Here is a 22198-nt window from a genome sequence, read left to right on the forward strand (position 1 = left end):
CTCATCCTTTGAAAGCAGGCCGGGCAAACCTTCCTCTGCGCTGTTCAGAGCCCGCGTTGCTGGAGCTCGGCTCGGCGGCATCGTGGCAGGGCTAAAGCAGGGGTCGGAGCACAGTGTGAGGCCGGGGGCCCCTCTCCAGCCCCTGACCCACCTCCCCCAGTCGCCTCCCCTGGGCGCTCCCAGTTCCCTCTCGCTGGCCGATGCGTGCAGTGGGACCGCTCGCAGGAGCGCGGCGGAGCCAAAGCCCGTGCTGCAGGGAACACGCCTGTGCTTGCCAGGAGGAGGGAGCCAAGCACGCTCCTCTCCCCCTTTCTCCCAAGATTTACGGTTCTGGTGGCTGAACGCCGAATTCTCTCATCTCTGCAGCAAAGCAGGACTGGTTTGGAGGTGGTGGGTGAGGAAGGGAGAGGTGAAGGGGAGGCTGGGGCAGTTCTCAGGATTCATTTGGGGTCTGTGGGGGTGTGAGTGCAATGATTGTATCAACAGATCGTCTGTGTTTGAAGACTGAGCGAAGGCTGCTGTACAGAGTGCAGCCACCCCTTCCTCTGAGCACCTCAGATCCCCAGGTTTTGTGAAAATCAGTTCCGCAGGACTTGGCTTTCAGGTGCTAATCTCCCAAATCAACTGCTAGAGCAGGGACATATCACACAGGGGTTGCTTTCCTGGACACAGCCCCCGTGTGTAAGTCAGAGCCAAACTCCCCTTGAACTCGGCACAGCCAGCCGCCCCTTCCCCAGCCCTGTCCCTGTCCCACGGCTCCCTGTGCTGGGTGAGGGCGGAAAACCCACGGCTGCCGGCACCGCATCAGCAGCCTGGGGAGCGTCCAGCCACAGCCCGGCTTCCTCCAGCCTCGCAGCTGCTCCGAGACACACGGACACGGCCGGACAGACACGGCCGGACAGACACACGGCGCCGCGCTGAGGCTTTGGGCACAGCCCCAGGGAAGGGGAACCTCCTCCCCCCGGATCGGAGGGGGGCACCCCGATGGTCGGCATCCCCGGGGCGCGGCTGGACTCCCCCATGGGGTGGGGACCCCTCGGGGGTTCCCAGATGGGAATGAGTCCCAGAGCCAGCATCGGAGGACAAGACGGGGGGGGGTTGAGGGGAATGGGGATGGCTGGGGGGGGCGATGCACATTTTGGTGCCCGGGCTCTGCCGCCGCATTTATAGGAGGAGCGGCCGCAGGACCCTCCCTGTCCCGCAGACGCAAGCGGGGCGGTGGCTCCGGTTAAAGGGGAACCTTGACAGCGCCGCCGCCCGCTCCGCGCCGCGCTGCCCGCTCCGCACCCTGCGCCCCGCTCCGCACCGCTCCGCACCGCGCCCAGCGAGCCCCGGTTCCGCGACGTGAGTACGGCCCGGGCCGGCCGGAGGGGACAGGGACCGGGACCGGGGAAGCCACCTCGGGGGTCTTCGAGGCTTAGGGTGTCCTCCCCTTCCCCTCCTCCGAGGGGAGATGGGGCGCCGTAGGCACCCCCCACCCCCCGAGAATGGGGTCCGAGGGAGCTCCCTGGGGAGAGATGGGCTGAGATAGACGACCCCCCCGCCTTTCCCCCCTCTTTTTCCCCCGCCCTGGGGGTCCCCAGGGGAGGTGGGCAGGGGAAAGGTTCCCTTAGGGAGAAGGGCTGGAGGGTTTTGCCCCCGTGGTCCCACGGGGAGGGGATCCGGGACTTCCTCCCCCGGCGGAGAGGGGCCGAGATAGAGCCCACCCGCGGGGGTACCGAGGGGATCCGGGCCGGGGAAGCACCCCCACCCCTGGGGGAGAGGGATCGGAGCCCCCCAGCCCCGGCGGAGAGAGTCTGGGGGAGCCCCCCCGTTGCTCTTCAGCGGAGGGGTGCCGAGGATGCCCCAGGGTGAGAGAGCTTGGGGGAGCCCCGAGGAGGGGATTTCTGGGGAGCAGCGCAGGGGAACACCCCTAAACCCCCCCGGGGAAGGGCCGGGAGGACCCCCGGGACTCCGGGGCTGGGATGCCCGCTCCGCCGGGGGGGCTCGGGGAGCAGTCCCGGGGCCGGGCGCTGCCCAAGCATCCCCCGCACCGCTCCGGGGCTCCCAGCGGGGCCGGGCGGGCTCCTGCCGTCTGCCGAGCGCCTCCTGCTGCCCTCGGGGCTGGGACTCACTCACACACACACACACAAACACCCCCCCCAACTCAACAGCATCTCCCTTTCCCCCTCCAGTTTTGCCCCAGACCACCGCCAAGATGCTGCTTTTGCTGCTGGGGATCATCGTGCTCCACGTCACCGTGCTGGTGCTCCTCTTCGTCTCCACCATCGTCAGCGTAAGTACGGCCACTCCTCGGGCACTGGCGTGGCACGGGAGGGTCACACCGCGTTATTTTTTATTTGTGGCTCATTTTCCAGCCTGGCTTTTAGCAGGAAACCTTTGCTTTCCGATTGCTGTCTTGCTAGCAGTGGGATTTGGGAGGGTTTTTTTGCACAGAAAATTCTTCCTGTGTTTATGTTGTCGGATGTAACCGGTGGGTGTAGCCGTGTGTGGCAGAGGATGCTCAGCACATCCCCATTGGTGTTAGGGCATGGAGAGCTACTAGAGCCGAGCTCCCCATCAGCCTCCTTTGGCTCACATCAAGCAGCCTCAGAGCACCCAAACCCCCTCCCTTGTGGGTGAAACTGTGCTCCCCAGCTGCTAACGGGATCGGCCCGCAAGACCAGTCCAGCCAGTCTGAGCAAAGCCCCTTGAAATGGGGCTGATTTGGGCACTGGGGCCTCAGCACCAGCGGTTTTGCTCTCCAGACCTGCTCCTTTGGGGCTGTGAGTTAGGTGCAGCATCTCAGGAGATGGGCTCCTGCTGGGGGGGTTCAAGGTGTAAGCTTTGTATACAGTGGGAAAACTGAGGGCTGGGTGCTGCGCGGGGTTCCCAGCACCTTCCTCAGCCCAGCACCCCGTTAATACCTCCTCAGTTTAGAAAGAGGTCTGACTTGGTTTTAACACAGCAGCTTCATGGAGCTGATTAGCTCCAGGCTTGCTTCCTCAGGTTCTTTCCATTTTCAATTTTATTTATTTATTTATTTATTTATTTATTTATTTTTGGTAGTAGTAGTGGAAGACTTTACAAAAATCTTCCAAGTCGTTAGAAATCACGTGGAAGCATTCAAATTGCCCGGCCAGGCACCGGGACGGCAGAGTGGAGGGAAGTGCGCGTCCCCTGTGAGACCTGGCCCATGTTTAAAGCGAATAAAGAGCTTCTGTTTTTCTGCCGTTGAGGCCAGAGCGGCTAAAAGCAAATATCGGTATTTACTCTGCAAAGCCCTTTCTAAAGCAAAGCCTGTGCCCGGGAGCGCAGGGGCCGCTCTGTGCCGAATCTGTGGCCAGGGCGTGTGGTTCCTGCTCACGGGGCCGTGTCTCTCTTGCAGCAATGGCTCGTGAACGGCGGGCAGACGGCAGACCTGTGGCAGAACTGCTCATCCGGTGCTATCTTCCAGTGCCTGACATCATCCACAAATGGTGAGTGCTCCCCGGCTCTCAGTGATGTCACTGCCATTCACTTTTCTTCTCCTCTCTTGTGAAATCAAGGGGCATTTGCCTTTGTGGGTTATTCGTGGTCCTGCCTTGCCTCCCCCTGCACCCCCTGAGGCTGGCTGTGGAGGATTCCCTGGCTCCTAACCCTAAAGCTGCCCTGCTCTTTGCTGCTGGGCCAGGCTGAGGTCTGGGGCCTCTCTTCCCCGTGAGCAGCGCAGGTGGGGATGTGCTGAGCACTCAGGCCCTGCCTCATCCCATGGCCAAATGGCACCTGCACGTTTGGGGATGCTGCGTGGCACATTGGGGCTTGGCTGGCAGAGGTGCTCCTTGCCAGGTGAAGGCTGATGCCCAGCCGGGAGTTTTTTCCAGGTTTCTGAGCTTAGCAGGAGAGGAGTTGATGCTCAGATGCTGCGGCACAGAGCTCCCCGAGGACCTGGAGGTAGCTGTGATGCCAGGTCTGTGCTCAGGGAGTCACACAGGTCTGTGCCTCAGTTTCCTCAGAAGACAGGGCTTGTGTCAGTGGTGCTGTGCCCGGTGCTTGCTGGTTTCAGTTAGCCTGGATTCGCTTTCTCCTGGGAGTGGATTCTTCCAGCGTGACCTCCAGTGAAACTAGTAGAGCACCCGGTGGTTCAGACTGGTGTTGCTGGGAGCGTGGTCACAGCCCCTGGGCCAAAATCATGCTCCTGGCGTAGGAACAGTGTGATGTGATGTGGTCTTGGTGTGGTCGCACAGAAGGGTCTTGCAGGGATGGGAGGTGGTCAGAGCTTTTGGGGGTTCATCAGTCTCCCCAGTCCCCAGTGTGCTGGAAGCAAAACACCTGTGGGTACCCCACGAGGGGGATGCTGAAACTCGCCCTGTGAGGGAGCCAAGGCAGCACCGTGGGTCTCTGCTGACGCCTGCTGGTGTTGGGGCTGGCCAGGGAGTGCTGGAGCCGGGCTGGGGCCAGGCTGGAGCCTGCTGGAGCCTGCTGGAGCCTTGGCCTTCAGCAGAGGTTGGCTGGGGCTCGCAGCGGCAGCAGGCGGCTTCGCTGCCGGTCACGCGTGCTCCAAAACTGCTGACTTCGTGCTTGAAAGAAAAGGCAGAGATTTTTGCCCCAGTCTGTAAAAACCTTCCCAAATCTTTTGCTTCACAAACTGCATTGCTTTCTCTGGGTATTTGCAGGGTGTTGGCGAATTGTCGGAGGTGAGAGGGGCCTGTCCAAAATGTGGGTGGGAAGGTGCCCCCCATGTCTGAGCATCCTAGGTGACAGGAGGCTACGTTGTGTGCCCTGTTCCCAGGAGCTGCTCAGAGAGGAGCTTCCCTTTGAATCTTTCCCAGTGATTAATTTTTATCATTAAAGGGGCTGTAGGTAAGATGGGCCAGCTAAAAATACGTCTGAGCAACTAGGGTCTGGTTGAAAAGGGGCCACAGCAGGCTGCTCTCTGAGTGGAGCTGCATTGTGCTCAAGCCTTCATTTAAAGACCTGTGCACAAGCCTTCATTTAAAGACCTCTCTCCCAGCTCTTTTTTATAAGACGGCTCTGCTCTGGCTCCAGGAGAAGGGGTCTTGCTTGGGTGTAAGCTTCTGCCCCATCCACCCCATGGCCGGGGGGTGGGAGCAGTCCCAGAGCATCGGTGTTCACCTGCTGGGACCTTGGGTGCAGGATCCAGACCTGCAAAACCAAAAGATATTGCCTAGGCTTATGCGAGGCTTTTTAAATCTGCTTTTAAAAACTTTCCAGTGAACCCCCTTGCTCCCACTGCCCCTGTGCTGCCAGGGCAGATGCTGTTGGACACTTTTCAGGGTGACAGTGGGACACGGGGCCTGGGGCATGGTGAGAATGCTGTGGCAGGGCCACCTCCGGGGCTTGTGCTTATCCTCTGCCAGATCCACGATACACTCCTCGTACTCCCTCTGCTAGGAATATGCTTACTTTCAAAAATATAAATGATCCTATAGCAGCTACCACAAACCGTTCCCATTTAAACTTCTCAAAACACAGGCTGTGCACGTTACGCTGGGCTGCAGAAAGCCTGGAGAATTCATGTCTCTGTGCTTGTGCCAAGGACGGCGCTCAACGGTTAATCTCAGCGTGCCAAGGGCTGCTCTGGGCTGCGAGCAAGAAATCCTCACTCAGGAATTTGGCAGAACTCAGTCTTTACGTAGAAGCAGTTGTTTTTCCTCTGGCCATCGTAGTGGCCACTGTCGTGCAGTATTTCTCCAGCTGTTTTTTTTGGGAAGGAGCGGTCTGAGCACAGCGCTCGGAATAGGTGGAATTAGGTGGGGCTGGGACTCGTGCTTCCAGCACGCACGAGGTTTTTGGGGTTGTGCTGAGTTCCCACCTCCACAGCAGCTCTGAGCCCCCCGTGCATCCTTGCCAGGAGCCTGCGTGGGGAGGGCAGGAGGTGGAAATGCCGGGCGGGGGGCAGCTGCCCACTGCTTCGCCTTCCACAGCTGCCTGCTTGTTGCTTCGCTTTCTGCGTTTGCTTGTTAGATAATGACTTTTTTTTTCAAGAGGCCGAGAACTATGGAAAAAATGTTGCAATCTTTGCTTCGTTTGCACTGTCAGACATTCCTGGAAAAGACTTATCTCAAGAATTCAGCTCTGAATCCCAGAATTGTGCTCCGGCACGGCTGCGCGCCAGCCCCAGCTGCACAATCCTGCTGCAGCCATGGGGCGAGTGGCTGGACCTGAGCCTCTCAAGTGCTCTTAAACAGATTCCACCCCAGATTTTGCAGACAACAATATTTTTTTCCCTCCAAAAATGGCTTTTTCTCCCCACATCTGATTTTTTTTACGTACGCAAGAAGATTGTTTTTCTGCTATCTACTGCTCTTTCTCTGACTCTGGGAATGCCAAATGCAGGGAAGCAGTGGGGACCTGCGGGACATCCTTCTGTAACATCATGAGACATCTTTCCTGTTGTCTCCTCAAAGTTTCTCATGTTGCTGCTCTGTGGCTTTCACATGACTGGCTTGTTCACAGGCAGGCTGGTGTTTTGGGGCTTTTTCAAAGGGAAAAGAAAACCCCAGACCTTGGGAAACATGCAGAGTGCCAATCCGCAGGATTACTGAGAGCCGTACGATGTACTCACCAATTTGCTGATGTGACAGCCGCAAGCAAAGCATGTGTGGGTCACCCAGAGCAGAGACCTGCCCTGAGCGTCCGTTCCCATCGCTGGGGATTGCTCTGCTCCTCTGCACACCGACTCCTGCAGAGCCTCTCTGCTGCTGGGCCATTGCAGAGCTTTGCTCTGTCTCTCTTCAGTGCTGCAGGTGGCTTTTAACCCAGTGTAAAGCCCCACCAACAGTGTGGGCTGCCCTGGTCCCCTGTTTCTGCAGGAAGCATCACTCAGGGAAAAGCCACGCTCGTGGCCAAGCACCAGCAGGACACAGGTGTGATGTTGGCCAGCTCCAATCCTGCACAGCAGAAGCTGGTGGATGGGACTGTTGGCAGCACTGCTGGTGCCTGAGGTGCTTCTCTTTGTGCTGGAGGAGGCAGGAAATGTCTTCCTCCCTGGCATGAGGTGGGGACGCATCTGCTGACCCATCAGCACTTCCCAGGAGGAATTGTGCTGCTGCTTCTCCACTTCAAAATGCACAGCAGGAACATCCAAACCCCTTGCTTGTGCTCTGCCAGCCCTGCCCCAGCACGGCTTTGCTGCCCTCGTGCTTTCCAGCTTTTTTCTTCCAGTGATGCTGGACTTGTCTGACATAGGATAGGTGTAGAGGGATGGAGTTGCTGCTTAACTTGCTGTAGTCCTTTTGGTGACTAAAAATGATGTCACAAGGCTGCACTGAATCCTTGCCCTGAGTAAAATTATTTCTGCAGTTCTCATTCTGTTATTGATAGTCAGTATAAAATATCTGGATAAGAGGATGGGGGCAAACTCCCTTCCAGCCCACTGGAATGGCCAAGGCTGCAACGACTGGGTCAAGCTTTGGAGAATTTGTCACTGGGGAGGGGACACTTGCTGGAGCAGGAGGGTGATGCCCATGTTGAAGAGTGCTGAATCTGTTACAATGAAGCCCTGCAGTAAATAATGGGTCATCTGTGTGTGATAATGCACACCTGTCATTATGCTTGAGGTTCTAGCCATTAGCGGGCCCCATTGGGCTCATGGAGCACATGGGTGGACATCTTGGCTTATGGACATCTCTGGGCCTTCAAGGTCTTCACAGCAGAGCAGCAAAGAGCCAGATTTTAGTCCCAGCAGGGTGAGGACCTGGGGCACCCCCTTATCATCAGTGGTCGATAACACTGGCCTAACTGGGGCAGGATGAGCCCCCTCTCCACCAGCTTGCAGGTGACTGTAGCTCGGCACTTACAAGTCTGTGATGAACTGTGGGGTATTCCAGGGGAGTATTTTGCATTTCAGATTGGTTTCTACCATAACTGTGTTGCCTACAGTATGAAAGGGGTTTCCTCTGCTTAAAAACAGGCTTTTGCTGTTGCCTGTTCTAACCAAGCGCATCTGGTGTGGGAGGTTAGGAGTGGTGCTGCTTTCCCTGCTCCCGGCTGCGTGGGGTCACCTTTCCGGCCCTGCTTGCCTTGGCACATGGAAGAGGAGCCAAAGGGAAGAAGAAGGCAACGTGTGAGAAAGCCAAGGCTGTGAAACCAGGATGGTTGAGGGTCTGCTGCAGTGTGCAGTGCCGGGAATCCCTCAACCCAACAGGTTTTGGACTTGGATGACTCTTGGGTGTTTCCATGGCACCGCTGGGTCAGGGCACCACTGCTACCCATCCCCAGTCCTGGTGCCTGGACTTTAACTCAGCCCTTTTGGAGGCCCTGAAATGATGCATTTATCAACTCCACTTGCTCTCAAGCACAAGCCAGAAGGAGGTCTCCACCCCAATGGTTTTGGAAGAAGAGTTGGACATCCTGAAGCTGTTGGAAGGTGTTCTGCATGTTGCCAGCAGCTTTGCACTGCCTTAGTGGCACCGGTTTTTGCCTCTGTGGGTTGTGAACCTTGATGGTCTGATGGGATGGCTGCTGTGGTCAGTCTTGAGGCTGAACCATGGAGATGTGGTGCCACAGAGCTGGTGTGTCTCTGAATGCTACAGCTCTGGAGAGCTGCGGAGCCGTGGGGACTTCTTGGATGGGGCCTCAAGGATGCACCAAAAGAGAGGATGGACAAGAGGAGAACAGTGTTGTGGGGGCTTCACCTCCTAAAGGAGCTGCACAGAGGACTGGGAAGAACTGGGACGGAATTGCAGCACTGTGCTCCGCCTGCAGCCTCAGTGCTTCCACCTGCTCACCCCCCGCCCTTGCAAATACCTCAGGAGCTCTTTAAAGTCCCCCTCTTGGGGGATGATTTCCAGGAATGCCCCAATCCATCACCCTGCGCTCCTTTCCAAGTAGCGGACAGGTGAGGACAGGCAAGGAGCAGCTGCTGAGTGCAAATCCTGCTTTTCCCAGCTGGAGCAGCCCAGAGCACAGCCGGGGAAGGTTTGGCTTTGTGTGGGTGGGACCGAAGTGAAGGGAGTTACCACGTCACAGAGCTCCCCGTGGCAGGGAGAGGAGGCTTCAAGTGGTGGGGACATGGGTGGTGGCTGGGCTCTGTGCTGCTCAGGGGGAGCACAGAAGGTATCTGGGCTTTTTTGGCATTTCTGGGTTGAAGAATGCTGAAATGTACCCCTAGAAGTTTAGCCTAGTACCCAGGCTTGTACCTTTGTGCCGGTGGATGCTCGTGTTGCTGACCTTGCTGATCATCAGCTCCCAGCACTGATGGAGCAGCTTTTCCTTGCTGTGTAGTTATGAATTTCCTTTTATTTTATTTTTTTATGTGTTATACTCTACAGGGACCTCCTTAGTGGATGTTTTCTTCCCCAGAAGTGGCTGCATTTTGAGGGTGCAATGCATTTGCAGATTGCAAGAGGCAAGACAGATGTGCAGTGCTATCAGCTGCAGTTACAGCACACGGGTGGTTTTAATGCATAGCACAAATTTAGTCATGCCTTACGTCAAGTGCATAAGCTGGCTGCTCAGATTAATGTTTCTGTGTTTGCACTTTATTCTTTCTCCTTGGCTGGGTCCAAAGAGGATTGAATGTCTGTGACAGAGAAGTGAATACAACCCTGGGGAGCCAACACCTGTCCTTTATGGCCATCTACTCCTGGCCAAGGGCACATTTCTGCCCATCCCACCCCATCAACCCTGCTCAGCTGCACCCCTCGGTGGGTGTAAAACCTCCCTTCAAGCAGGGTGAGGCCCTGCTGGAAGGGGTAGGGTGAGCTGCTCTCCTGTTGGGGGATTCAGCTGCAAGTTCTGCTCCAGTTTTTTATTTCTCTGGAGAAACTTGCTCTTCACCATCCTGGGGGGAAGCCTTTTCCCTGCTATAAGCGGTGGTGTGAGCACATCAGGACTTGCGGAGCTTAGGGAAAATTTAGAGTTTCTTTTCTAAACACTTGTTGTATAATTTCTGTCTGAGAGGGCTCTAAAACTGCCTGTGATGGGTCCTCTCAGGAAGCGGTGGGCAGGGTGTTATCTGCCCTTTCCACTCTGTTCCCTTTTCTTCCTCCTCCTGAAGAACAAAGATATAAACACAGAGCTGAGCAGATGCAGGAGGAAAATGGAACAACGGCCTGGCTGCCCAGGGAAACCACAAATAACAGCCTGGGAGTAAACAGTGTTGACAGCCCCCCCGTGCAGTTCCAGGGACCCAGACCTCCCTGGGAAAAACCTGTTTTATTTCTTAAAAGTCTAGAGGTAGGACGCAGTGCTAATAGCAAAGGAGTTGAAAGCATATGGGGTTGAGGAGCTAGCAGTGCTAGGTGCAGTCATAGAGGTGCTTTCTAATGAATTAAAGGCAATTAACTGTTGTAAGACAGCTGAAGTCTGTGGGCTTGGACTTGCTGGGAGCACAGCAGCCGCACCTGTGGGGCTGAGTGAGGAGCTGGGGACCCTGGCCCTTGTTTTGCAAAGGAGGCCAACAAAAAGCTGGATGGGGGCGATCCCAAAGCTCTGCTCTGCGGGATCATCTCCCAACTTTCCTGCTTGCCAGCTTGTGCCATGGCCATGGTCTGCTGTGGGGCAGCACAGCTGGCTCCTGAACGCTCCTGGTCCATGGGGGGCTTCCCCTTCCTGCCTTTCAATTCCTCCGGCACAGTTCTCTATGACAATGGGATTTTGCAAGCCCACATAAATCACTCACATTCAGAACCAAAAAAGAGGCATGGGGAGGCGGATGCAATTAGAAGAGCAGCTCAGCTTTCTGTCTAGACAGCCTTCGCCTAAAATAACCGGCAGTTGGAGCATCCACCTCTGGATCTGGGCAGAAAGAGCTCCTCTGGGCCCCAACCCCACAGCTGTGCAAATGCCAAGAGGACCGGGGTGGGGGTCTTTCTATGCTGAAGCACGGAAATGGGATGGCAGTTCTGCAGCTGGACACTCTCTAACCATGTTTCTCTGCTCCCATCTGAGCGCTGATTTATGACTTGATGTTAGCATTGCCTCTGGCATCGCAGCTGGCTGAGCATGGCTGGAGCTGAGGGGTTGGGGTGACCCAGGTGGGGGGTTCCCTGCCCAGCCAGTGACTGATAGATGAAATATACGGGATGTTTTGTGTGCTTGTCAGTGTGAAAACTGCACTGGGCTTTCCTGGAAGTGATGTTCTCCTGTCCTAAGGAATTACAGCAAGTGGTGCAATGGATGTGAACCTGCTGGCACTGGAACAAGTGGAGCGCGGCAGCTCTTCAGCAAGTTGATGCTGCAGAGCAATATGGCATGGGAAGCATGAGAAGGAAGGGAAGGAAAAAAGCTGTCTGCAACGAGCAGGGGCCACTACGGGTGCTTTGTCTGCCTTTGGGAGTGGGGCCTGCGCTTGGTCTTTTGTGTGAACAGCAAGAGGCAGGACGCAGAGACAGGAGATAGAATTTACGATCACAAGTCAAACGAGGCAGACATTACCAAATCGCACAGGATGTTCCCTGCGGGCATGGATTTGCTATTCTCTTGTGGAGCCTTTGCTGGAAGGGCTCAGGCGTGCATCGTCATCCCCGTGCTGGCAGGAGGCTGCGCCGTGCCCTCGGATCCCATCCAGCCTCACCTCTGCCTCAGGCAGTCCCAAACTGCCTCATTGCTGCACCAAGTGTCAAAGGCTGCTATGTCAAAGCATATATTTGTTTTGAAGTTTTGCTGTGTTTCAGGCTTTTTTTTTTTCCCCCATAGAAACACTGTGTGCTGCAGAAAGCACAACCTGGGGAGCGTAGCTGGTGGGAGTCTAACTGTGGCAGGAGCACGGGGCTGGTTTTCGTGGTGAATGAATTCATGCTGTATCCTTAAGGACCTCTCTCAAGACGTGCAGGAATGCTGAGAATATCCATGTTGAGCCCAGTCTTTTTAAAGAAAAGCAGTAGTATTTGTCACCCCATCCTGGTGGCGAGAGGCACTGCCTCTTTCTGTTTATGGGATGGAGAGGCATTTGCCTTGTTTATTTATATATATTTTCTTACTCAGGGAGTTACACACCCACTAGGCCTGGAAATAGCTGGGCAGTGACTCACGCAGGGGCTGGTTTAACTGGTCGGCTCTGGGACAGAGCTGCGTTTGGCAGCTGCTGCTGCTGGCTCCTTCCCAAAGGCTCCTCAGTGAGGGCAGAGGGGTTTGCACTTGCTGCATGTTTGTTCTGCCTCTGAGCGTGGCTGGCTTGGGGTCTCCCACCTCGCTGCACGTGGTTTCGGTGTTCTCAGCACAGCCGAAATGCACTCTTATTTTAAGTGCTTCTCCACTTAGCGAGGCTCTGTGGTTCCTTTTTCCCAGCATCTTGGTCCATGCACATGTTGTCCAAAAGCCCCAGGCTCATGCTTGATGAGAACACCCACTGGCGTACCGCTGGATGTGTCCATGTCCCCAAAACCATGCAGAAGCACAAGTGGGAACCAAGAGCCCCATGGGGTGGTAGGACGGTGGCACAGGGCATGATGCCATCATCAATACCCCTGCTGAGCTTTCTGTCTGTCTTCCCACAGAATGGCTGCAGTCTGTCCAGGCGATGATGATCCTCTCCATCATCTTCAGCGTCTTGTCCCTCTTCCTGTTCTTTTGCCAGCTCTTCACACTCACCAAGGGCGGGCGGTTTTACATTACTGGGATCTTCCAAATCCTTGCTGGTAAGTGGGGGCTGATCGGTGGGGCTGGCCGTGGGGATGTGCTGGGGATGGGCTTAAAGCAGAGGAGAGGGAAAATGAGGGCAGGAAGGGCAGCCAAGCTGGCTCCTTGGAGGGAAGAGGTACAAATAATTTGGGTCCATAGAGCTCTCGCATTCCCAGGTGGTGTCCTGCCATCAGGGTGTGTTATGCACCATGCTCTTCTGGCCATGCTTCACAGGGATTTGCTCCACCAGCTGGGGTGATTTTGAAGGGGCAGACAAGAGGAGCACCCCTGGGGAGGGTGGGCAGGAGCCAGGCTATTCTGCTGCCTCGTCCCACGGTGTTGGGTAAATGCTGATGGGGCTGGCTTTGGGATCCACCTTCGGGGAGCTGGGCGAGGTTTCCGCAGCTGCTGTTGGGGTGGGGACGTAGTGAAGATCCTGTTTTGGCACAAGAGGATCCGAGAATTATTTATAAACTTGCCATAAGGGGGCCTGGTGCTTCCCACATCAGCAAGGAGCCACTGGAGCGTGCGGGGTGAGCCAGCTGCCTTTGAACTGTCAGCTGCTATTTTTAACTCTTAAGAAGTCGGCGCTGGAAGCGAGCCACGATTTTTGCACTACGTTGCAGCTCTCCAAATATAGATGCCGTGGAGGCACTGTCTCCATTTGTGTTTCCACGTGTGAAACCAGGGAGGAGGATTTTCAGGTGTTCAGGATAGAACAAGTAAATTCAAGGAGGTTCTGCCTGAAGTATGAACCTAATGCTCAGCTGCCTGGGAAGGAGGCTTGCTGTCTGCTAGAGCTTTGGCTGGGAAACTGAAAACCACCCTTGGTCCTGCCGCTAAATCAGGGAAAACTCATCTGCTGAACTTTAAGCAGAGCATCCTCTACATGACTGGCCATCACAAATTCTGGAGCAGTTTAGACCTAACCTTTATTGGCAAATGTGGCATGAAATCTCCTATAAGTACATTTGCTTGGCCGTAATGCAGGTGGTGAGTTCATATCAGTTCACCATCGCTGGGAAGATAGATGTGTCGAAACCCATTACAGCCGTGGAGATGAGGAGAGGAAATGGGCATTAGTAATGCAATTATCTGCTCAGGAACTCATCTAATAGGTCTGGGAGCAGAAGGCTGCTTGCTCTGAAGTGGTTGCAGGTGCATCCTCATCCTTAGAGGAGCAATGGGAACGCAGCCATTGTCCATGCTGTGCTGCATGTCCTGGGGGAGGCAGGGTCAGGCCAGGGATGTGCTGGCTCCTTCCTTGTCAGATCCTCCTCCAGCACAGTACAGAGAATGGGAGAAGTGGGAGATGAGCCCACAAACTTTCCCATGGCCTGGGGGCAGTAGGCAGAGGTTTGGGTCCATGTGGACCACACAGAAATGGGAACCGGTGCCCATCCTTCCTGTGACGCCAAATGTGAGGCTTGCTGTAGGGAGGTCTCACCCACTGGCACAGACAGCACCGGTCAGAGGAGCTCAGCTCAGTGTGGTCTCTTTGCAGCTTGCTGTGAAAGGCTGGAGAGGATTTCTCTCCTCCCGGGAAGGATGAGGAGGCTCTTCCCTGGGCCCTCCAGGACCCTGCAGCCCCCTCCCGGGGGGACGTAGCATAGCAGAGCTGAGGGCTCCCAGTCTGGGAGCTGGGCCTGCAGTGCTGCTCGGCCTGAACCAGCAGGTGACAAGGACAGGACCGCTGGGTGGGTAAGGGCAAGAAAGAGGGCAGCTGTGCAGGGCCAAAGCAGGAGGCATCCCCAGCACCTCCGCCATGCTGCTTGGATCCATGCCCTGAGGCCTGCTTTAGTTTTCCCAGGTGGGATTCCAGCCTCCAGAGGCACCAGAAGACCCTCAACAGCTTTCTCCCCCCTCACTACTCCTACCTGGTGGATCGTTTACAGTGTAATCACCTCAACTGACTTCCAGCAGCTGTGGAAACCTGGGGCTTGGCCCCATTTCTCCCTCACTCTTCCATGCTTCAGCATCACCAATACAGCTGGCCAGGCTGTCACCACACACAGCCCTGGGAGTCAGGCTTTAGGTAGACTTTGCCCTCCAGGCCTGTCAAAGCAAGACTGAAATGTGTTCCTCAACTCAGGCTCCAGAGTGGTGACACATTTGTCTTGCACCTTGCAACTACTGAGTGCAGCTGGCTTCACTTCCTCGCCTATCCCCTGGGCCCAAACCAGTGCAGATGCTGCAGAAATGCATCCATTGCCTCTGATTTTGCCAAATTCTTCCTGGGGACAATTGCCGCTGTATTTTCTGGAGTCTGTAGGTGACTGGCATGGCTGCACGCCTGCTCTCAGTCCCATCAGCATTGCCAGACAATTGTTTTTGCTCTCTTTGCATGGGCCGGGGCAGTGGGAGTTCGCTCTCGTGCTCACAGAATGGAAACTGCCCCAGTGGCGCGTTAATGAAACATATTCCCACTTCTGCACTTTCCCAGAACAAAGGCTCAGTGTCAAGTGGAATTAGAGCTCAAATATCACCGCTGTTCAATGTAGGTGGTCCCGAGGTCCGTGCAGGGGATGTAGTGCTGACAACAGCCCAGCGACTGCATAATAGAAGTGCTGGGATGGACTGAAAGAGCTTGTTTTCAGGGAGGAATAGTGGTGGCTTTGTGTTGGCGCTGGGCAGTCCCCAGTGCTGATGCTTTGTTTTTGCAATAAAGCTAAAATGCTGCCTACCGGAGCGGATGGCCCGTGGCTGGCGAGGAGGGGACACAGGGGACAAAAGCGGGATGAGCTGTAGCACGGCGGCAGTGCAGGACAGTGCCTGCAGGGGAGGAGGTCGGGTGCAGGCTGTGCCCAGACAGATCCACTGCAGGGACTAGGTGGCCCCAGCTGCACCTGCACGGGCAGGTGATAAACTGGGGTACTGAGAAAAAAGCCCAGCTTGTGCATGACATCTTGTAGCAGCTCTGGGAGGGCGGTTCAGGCTGCAATTGAGACACCCAGGGCAGCAGGACTGGTCCTGAGCAGCACCTGGAGCTGGGTGAGGGTTAGCCTAGGTGATGCTCATAGCCTGGTGGTGATATCCCACTCACCTGCAGCCAGGACCCACAGCATCACGTCCCCCAAACCATAGTTTTCCAGGAGATGCAAGGAGGCAACAGGAAAAGTGCTGGCACGGGGCATTATCCAGCTGTGGGTTTCCATCTGGGAACTGCTGCTCACCAATCCCCTTGCTCTTCCCCACAGGGCTCTGCGTGATGAGCGGCGCAGCCATCTTCACAGTGAGGCACACGGACTGGCACCAAGCCTCGGAAAACACCTCCTATGGCTTCGCCTATATCCTGGCGTGGCTTGCCTTCCCCCTGGCCCTCGCCAGTGGCATCGTCTACGTCATCCTACGGAAGCGCGAGTGATGCCTCAGGAGGCGCAACCGGGGCTCTCATGACGTCCACGGAGGAGACGGAGGCGGGGGAAAATAGACGAGAAAACGGAAAAGAAAATTAACCAAAAAAAAAAAAAAAAGAAAAAAAAAAGGAATAAACCCTCCCACCAAAAAAACAAACCAAACCCAACCGACCCCAAAAGGAAACACTCAAAGGGTTACTTGTTAATTGAGGATGTATATAGTATCTATGGTTTAAAAAACCTATTTATAACACTTTTTACATATATGTACATAGTATTGTTTGCTTTTGTTGACCATATGCTATGTTTTAAAGCCTAAAGAAAGTGCCTAAGGAATTATTACTCCTAACAGTGTAACAAGAGCGCGGTGATTTTTCTCTCATGCAAGCCCTTTGTGATCTGAGCTCTCCTTCCCCACCCCAGCCGTGCCATTGGAGCCCCCCAGCTCTGGCTGCTGTCTTGCTGGCACAGGTTGGTGCCGCTCCGCAGAGCAGCAGGGAGTTATGCCTGGTGATGTCGGCCGGAGGCTTGGCCCCTGCTCCTCCTGCCCACTGAGATTTTGGCGGCTGGAGGGCACGGCCAGAGCTGGCGGAGGCGCTTCCAAAAGGTTCGAAGGGTTTTCGGAGCAAAGGACTGCCCAAAGTGCCTAAATGACTTATGTGCCTAAGTCCCAATGCCTTGCCACCACACCCGCTGGGAATTTGGGCTTTTAAATCACTTAGGTTGAATGCAGGCGAGCGCGGGCTGTGCTCCATCCAAGTGTGTGCCCAGGGTGCCGGGGGCTGTGTGCGCCCTGAGCCAAGCCCCCGGGCACGGGCTCTCCCCGCCACGCAATGTGCATTGTCCTTGCCGTGGAGCTAGAGTACTGATGAGCAGGAAGCAAACCCCGTATATCTATGAAATCAAATGCCAGATATATGAAATGGTGCTATCTATTTACCATTCCTTATACTGCTAGCCATTTAACCTTATTCACTGGAAATTCAGTTAACAACCTTGAGGTAAACAACAAAGCTAGAAATGAGAAATAATTCTGTGTAATATAAACGAGCTTTAACTGCTTTTGTACTTAGACGACTTGCTCTTACTATTATTTTTAATAAAGCATTTATAACCGAGGTTCCTTTCCCCCCGCCCCATGGTCAAGAGGAACAGCAACAGCTCGGGGTGGAGGAGCCCTGCTGCCCTTCGCCCCCAGAGCACGATGTCTGTCCTCTGTCTGTGTGTCAGAGAGGTGTCTGGCAATGAATTGAGCGGGCACCTGCACAGACCCCAGGCTGCCTTCTGAGGACTCCAGACACTGCATTGCTGTTGTTGTTTTTGTTTCATTTAGGGTTTTTTTCTTTCTTTCTTTTTTTTTTTTTTTTTGGCTTTGCTTTTCTGATTTTATACCGACTGTGTGGACTAAGAAGCAATGAAATAAAAGTCAGAATAACTCCGTTGCTTCTGCTTTTGGCGTTTTGGGGGTTAGAGCCAGGCTGTGCTCTGCCAACCTGCTCACATGGCCATCCTGCCGAAGGGCTCAGCACCCCATGACATGGTGCTGGTGTGTGCTCTTTCCAGCTCTGTCCTAAGACGTCCCCATGATGTGGCCATCAAAGCCACACAGCAGGAGCACGCTTGTGCCCTCCCCATCTCCTGAGCAGGAAGGGATCAGGTCAGCACCAGCTGCCCGGGGGGGTGGGTCCATCCAGCTCCACCACCCTGCACAAACAGCAGAACCCTTTCAGTCCTGTGCCCTGAAATGCCCAGAGCCTGGGGGTGCAATTAGGGCTGGGGGCCGGGCATATTGTGGGCAGTGTGTGCAGCTCTGATGGCTGGCACGGAAGCATTTTGCTTCCGTTCACTCATTCATCTGGCTATTAAATATCCGAGCTGAAGCAGCAACTGGTGCTGGCACCAACACAATGGCTCTTGCAACACTGCATGTTGCTAGCATCAGGCCAGATCCCGAGGCACGAAACCCAGCCACATCCCAAGGGGAAGGAGCAGGAGGTGCCCCCGTGCCTCCCTGACCGCTCAGCACACAGCCTACATTGCTCTATGACCGCTTGGCCTGGGGCTCCTGGCTGTGATTCCCAGCTGGGATGGGAAGATTTCCCTGGGTGCTCGTTGTGGTGCATGCTGCCTGAGCCTAGGAGGGTTCTCATTTGCCCCTGAGCTGCCACATGGCTGTCCCATGCCCCCCCTCCCCGGGCTTGGCACCATGCACCCAGCAGGAAGGACACAAAGGGCCCTTCCAGTCCCGTCTGTGCAGCAGGTAGGAACACAGGTGGGTTTTTTTCCTCCCCTCCCATGGGAAAAAAAACAAACAAAAAAAAAAAACAGATCACTTGGATGACTAGCTCAGAACACTAGCTGGCAGCTTCCCTTTTGCCTCCTTACCTGGTGCTGCTGAGGTGTGCACGAGCAGCTCCCGGCAGCATCCCAGCAGTTCGTGTTTGCTCTGTCACAGGGATGCCTGTTTGGAAGCGCACCAAAGAGGATGACTTCTGAAGTGGAGGTAAAGCGAAGGTTTGCATCCCCCGGGAATCACAGCTCCGGGTTGGTTTTCCTGTAGGGAGGGTCCAAAGAGGAGCAGCCACCAATTCCCACCCGAACAGCCCCCACCTGCCTCACCAGGCTTGGCTCAGCTGGGCTGGAGGCTGCTGGCATGCCCCAAACCCTGCCCCGGGGGGGGGGGGCTGCTGGGTGAGACCTTCGAGGCACGGCTGCTCTCAGCCCCAGCACCAGCCTCACGTGGCATTGGATGGGCTCTTTCCAATTTTACTTTACTTTATTTTACTTTACTTTATTTTACTTTTTTTTTTTTCTTATTTTATCTGATTTTACTTTATCTTACTTTTGTTGTTGTTGTTGTTGTTTTTTATTATTTTTATTTTTTTCGTATTTTATCTTACTGTACTTTTTCTTATATTTTCTTTTCTTTTTTTTTTTTTTATTTATTTCAATTTCCGTTCCCTTTTATTTTACATTTTATTTTACTTTTTTTTTTTTTTATTTTATCTTACTTTACTTTTTCTTATATTTTTTTTTCTTTTAAATTTTCTTTTCTTTTTAGGGAAAGATTCCCTTTCCCTTTTCTTTTATTTTACTTTTTCTTTTCTTTTACTTTATTATTATTATTATTATTATTATTATTATTATTATTATTATTATTATTATTATTATTATTATTATTATTATTATTATTATTATTATTATTATTATTATTATTATTATTATTATTTTCCCCTCTTAGTTCAGCCAATCTCCGCCCCCCCGGAGCTGCTCCGGCTCCGTGCGGGCCGCAGCGCGGTGCGGGGCCGCCTCCCGGCGGCTGCAGGCGGCACCGCGGGGGCGCCGTGTCCCGGGCCCTGCCCTGCCCCAGCCGCCCGCGTCCTGTGCGGGGATAACGGTGGGGGGGGGCCGGGGCTGCGACCTCGGAAGGCTGGGGGTGGCCGTGTCCCCTGGGCGGCGGTGGGACAGGCGTGCAGCGAAGGGGCTGGGTGGCGGCTCATGGCCCTTGGGGTGGCCGCATGGATTGATGCGCATCTCCAGGCTTCTCTTACTGGGAACTGCTGGGTTAAGGCACAGAAAATGGGTAAAAATAAGGCCAACAGCTCCAGGGCTCTTCAGCCCCATCTGCTGAGGTTGGGGGCATCACCAACGCTGGGCTGCGTCTTGCACACCCAGCAGGACACAGATTTGTTGGCAATCCCCTCCTGGTGAAACAGCCTCTCCTAAACACCATCCTGAGCCTGTACACCTACTGCTACACCCTGTGGCCATGGTGAGCAGCCCCTGAGCCCCAGCACAGGAACCTGGCTCCAGGATGGATTTGGGGACCAGCAGCACCTGGCTTGGAGGTGCCTCACCCACACCGGGTGCTCCTTTCCATGCCAGGCCCTTCCGGCTCGTTAGATGGCAAAATTCATTAAGGCAGGACCCGGCATTTCTGCCCGATCAGCTGCATGCACGCTTTGAGCTAAATGAGAATCAAAAATTTCAGTGCACCCTGGGAATACGGCCCAATTAAAATGGAGGCAGCCCATAAAACAGCTAGCTGAATGGAACAGCAGCAGGATGGGAGAAGCGGCAAAGAGGGGTGAAAAAAATATTAGGGAAGTTTCCTTAATGCGTGTTGTATCATAAAAGCATTTGTTTAAATGGTTTTCCTAGAGCTCTCAGCAGTAAATACTTCTGAAAAATGCGCTGAGCAAACCTCATCTTCCTCTTTCATTTACCGCCTTGTAAATTGAAAAATTATGGCAGGAATAAAAAATCCGGGCTGCCTCGGAGCAGCTGCCTGCTTCTCAGCCCCTTGTCCCCGTCCAGCCGCCTGTGATGCGGGGCTGCAGCCGGACGGTGGCACCTCGGAGCCGCGGTTCCCTGCTCCTGGGGTCCCAAAGCCACCCAGGATGCTCCAGCCCCTTCCCAGTCCCTTCCCAGCCTCCTGGCTGGAGTCTCCCAGTGAACGAGGGAGGCTCCTCAGGGAAAGCCGGCACCTGTAAGGCCATGCCATGGGTCAGCACCGAGAGTCAGACATGCCTCGGGACAAACTCGAGTCAATTAGCAAAGTGGCCAAGTTTGTTAGCAGCATGCAATTAATTATCCTGTGCAACCTGCATGGAGAAGCAGTGTGAGCAAGTGACCCTGGTGCTGATGCAAATTGTCTTTTAAATTTTCTACCTTTGGTAAATTAGCTGCTTAGTCTTTGTTGTTGTTGCTGTTGTTGTTGTTTGCTCGTTTGTTTGTTTTACTATTAACTAAATAAAATGAACCACATCTAACATTAATTTTATTGCTTCCGTTCAGGGACACAACTGACGCCAGACAACCTGTCCTGGGTGGGCTGCCCACTTCAGCCTGGCTCAGGACAAGCACAAGACTCGGATCATGCATGGTTTGAGCAGGTTTTGTAGCTCCTTTGTTGCTGCTGTAACATTTGTTTTAATTAACACCAACAATAATAAACACAACTGTGCCTTGAATAAAAGCAGCCGCTCCAGCCTTCCCCAGCCGATCTCTCCCAGGTGCAGGGGGGTTTTCCCCAGAGGGCTGGAGCTGTGAGGAGGTTAGGGACGTACATTTAGATCCATTCAGGACTTGGCTTGGGTGCTCTCCACCTGCTTTCAGAGCCTATGGTGGCTTTTCTTCCTGCACCCCATTACCCAACCCCAGACCCCCACCCCCCAGCCTCTCCTCCCCTCTCTGCTCTGCAGCGCTGACCCCACAGCCCTCCCGTTCTCCCTTGGTCAACTTTTCCCCCTGTAATTATTTAATGTGATTATTGATGCTTCCCTGAGCATGGCCTCTTTGTGCAGTGATTTATGGAGTGCTTCCTCAGCTGCAGGACAATTTGGGGTGCTGGGCCATGATGGGGTGCGTGCAGGTGCTGAAATCCCCTGCCTCGAAGGTAGGAGGTGTCTGAGATGCAGCAGAAGCACCCAGGAGGATTTAGCAGGTCTAATCCTGATTTCAGCCAAGGAGGATCCCAGCTGAAAGCATGCAGCTCGGGTGGTGCCTCGTAGGGCTGTCCCTGGTGGGGTTTTGCATTGCCCCCACCCCAGGAGGGGCTGCCTGCAGCCCCCCCAGCCCCACGCTGTTTGCTTGGGTTTACATTCCCGCTAAGCCTCCTGGCATTAACAAGCCACTTCTCCCCAGACTGATGAAAGGATAAAAGCGCCGAGTAGTGCCTGGGTTACTCGCTTCCTGGGGGATAACTCAACATCTTTCCCTTTCACCAAAGGACTTTTCCTGGGGAATTTTTGCCAGCTCTTTGCAGGATGGTTTTATTGCTGGCGCAGGGTGGAGACAGGCTTTATTTTAAAGTGCTTTGGCTGCTTCATTTCTTTGTCGGTTGTGTTTCCTTTCATATATACTTTTTTTTTCTTTTTTTTTTTTTGGCTTTCATTTCCCAGGGCTCCCTCTTATCTGCCTTTGGAGACAGCCCTTATAAAAAAAAAAAAAAATCAAAACCCAAAGCACTCTCCCTGGGATGCTTTCAAGAGAAAGGCCCCGGCTCCTTTCAAACCTCTTTGGAGAAAAATAGATCCCAACCCTGCACACGCCACAGCCTCCAGGAAAGCCTTTGAAGTAAATTAAACCAAATTAGTGTCTATGATATAGATGAGCAGAGCAGCTCCCTGCTGCGCCACCGGCCTGGCCCTTTGCGTAATCTTTAACCCCGCTCCCTGGCTCCTGCTCGCCTCTAATTGACCGTGAGGCACCTGGGGGGGATTTGGAGGCGATGCCATCTGCCCTCAGCAGGGCAGCGCTTCCTACTGACCACACCGAGGGGATGGGGATGCTCT

The 22198-nt window shown here is 54.4% G+C and overlaps 1 protein-coding gene across 1 annotated transcript; it reads left to right on the forward strand.

The window, feature by feature from the left end:
- The first annotated feature begins 1214 nt into the window (after positions 1-1214).
- PMP22 (peripheral myelin protein 22) lies at positions 1215-17021 on the forward strand. Its single transcript, XM_032199804.1, has 5 exons — positions 1215-1344; positions 2175-2275; positions 3368-3458; positions 12423-12563; positions 15744-17021. The coding sequence occupies exons 2-5, from the start codon at positions 2198-2200 to the stop codon at positions 15908-15910; spliced, it is 477 nt and encodes a 158-aa protein (XP_032055695.1). The 5' UTR covers positions 1215-1344; positions 2175-2197; the 3' UTR covers positions 15911-17021.
- The last annotated feature ends 5177 nt before the right edge of the window (positions 17022-22198 follow it).

Source organism: Aythya fuligula, chromosome 18 (genome assembly GCF_009819795.1).
Source record: "Aythya fuligula isolate bAytFul2 chromosome 18, bAytFul2.pri, whole genome shotgun sequence".
Classification (NCBI taxonomy): Eukaryota; Metazoa; Chordata; class Aves; order Anseriformes; family Anatidae; genus Aythya; species Aythya fuligula.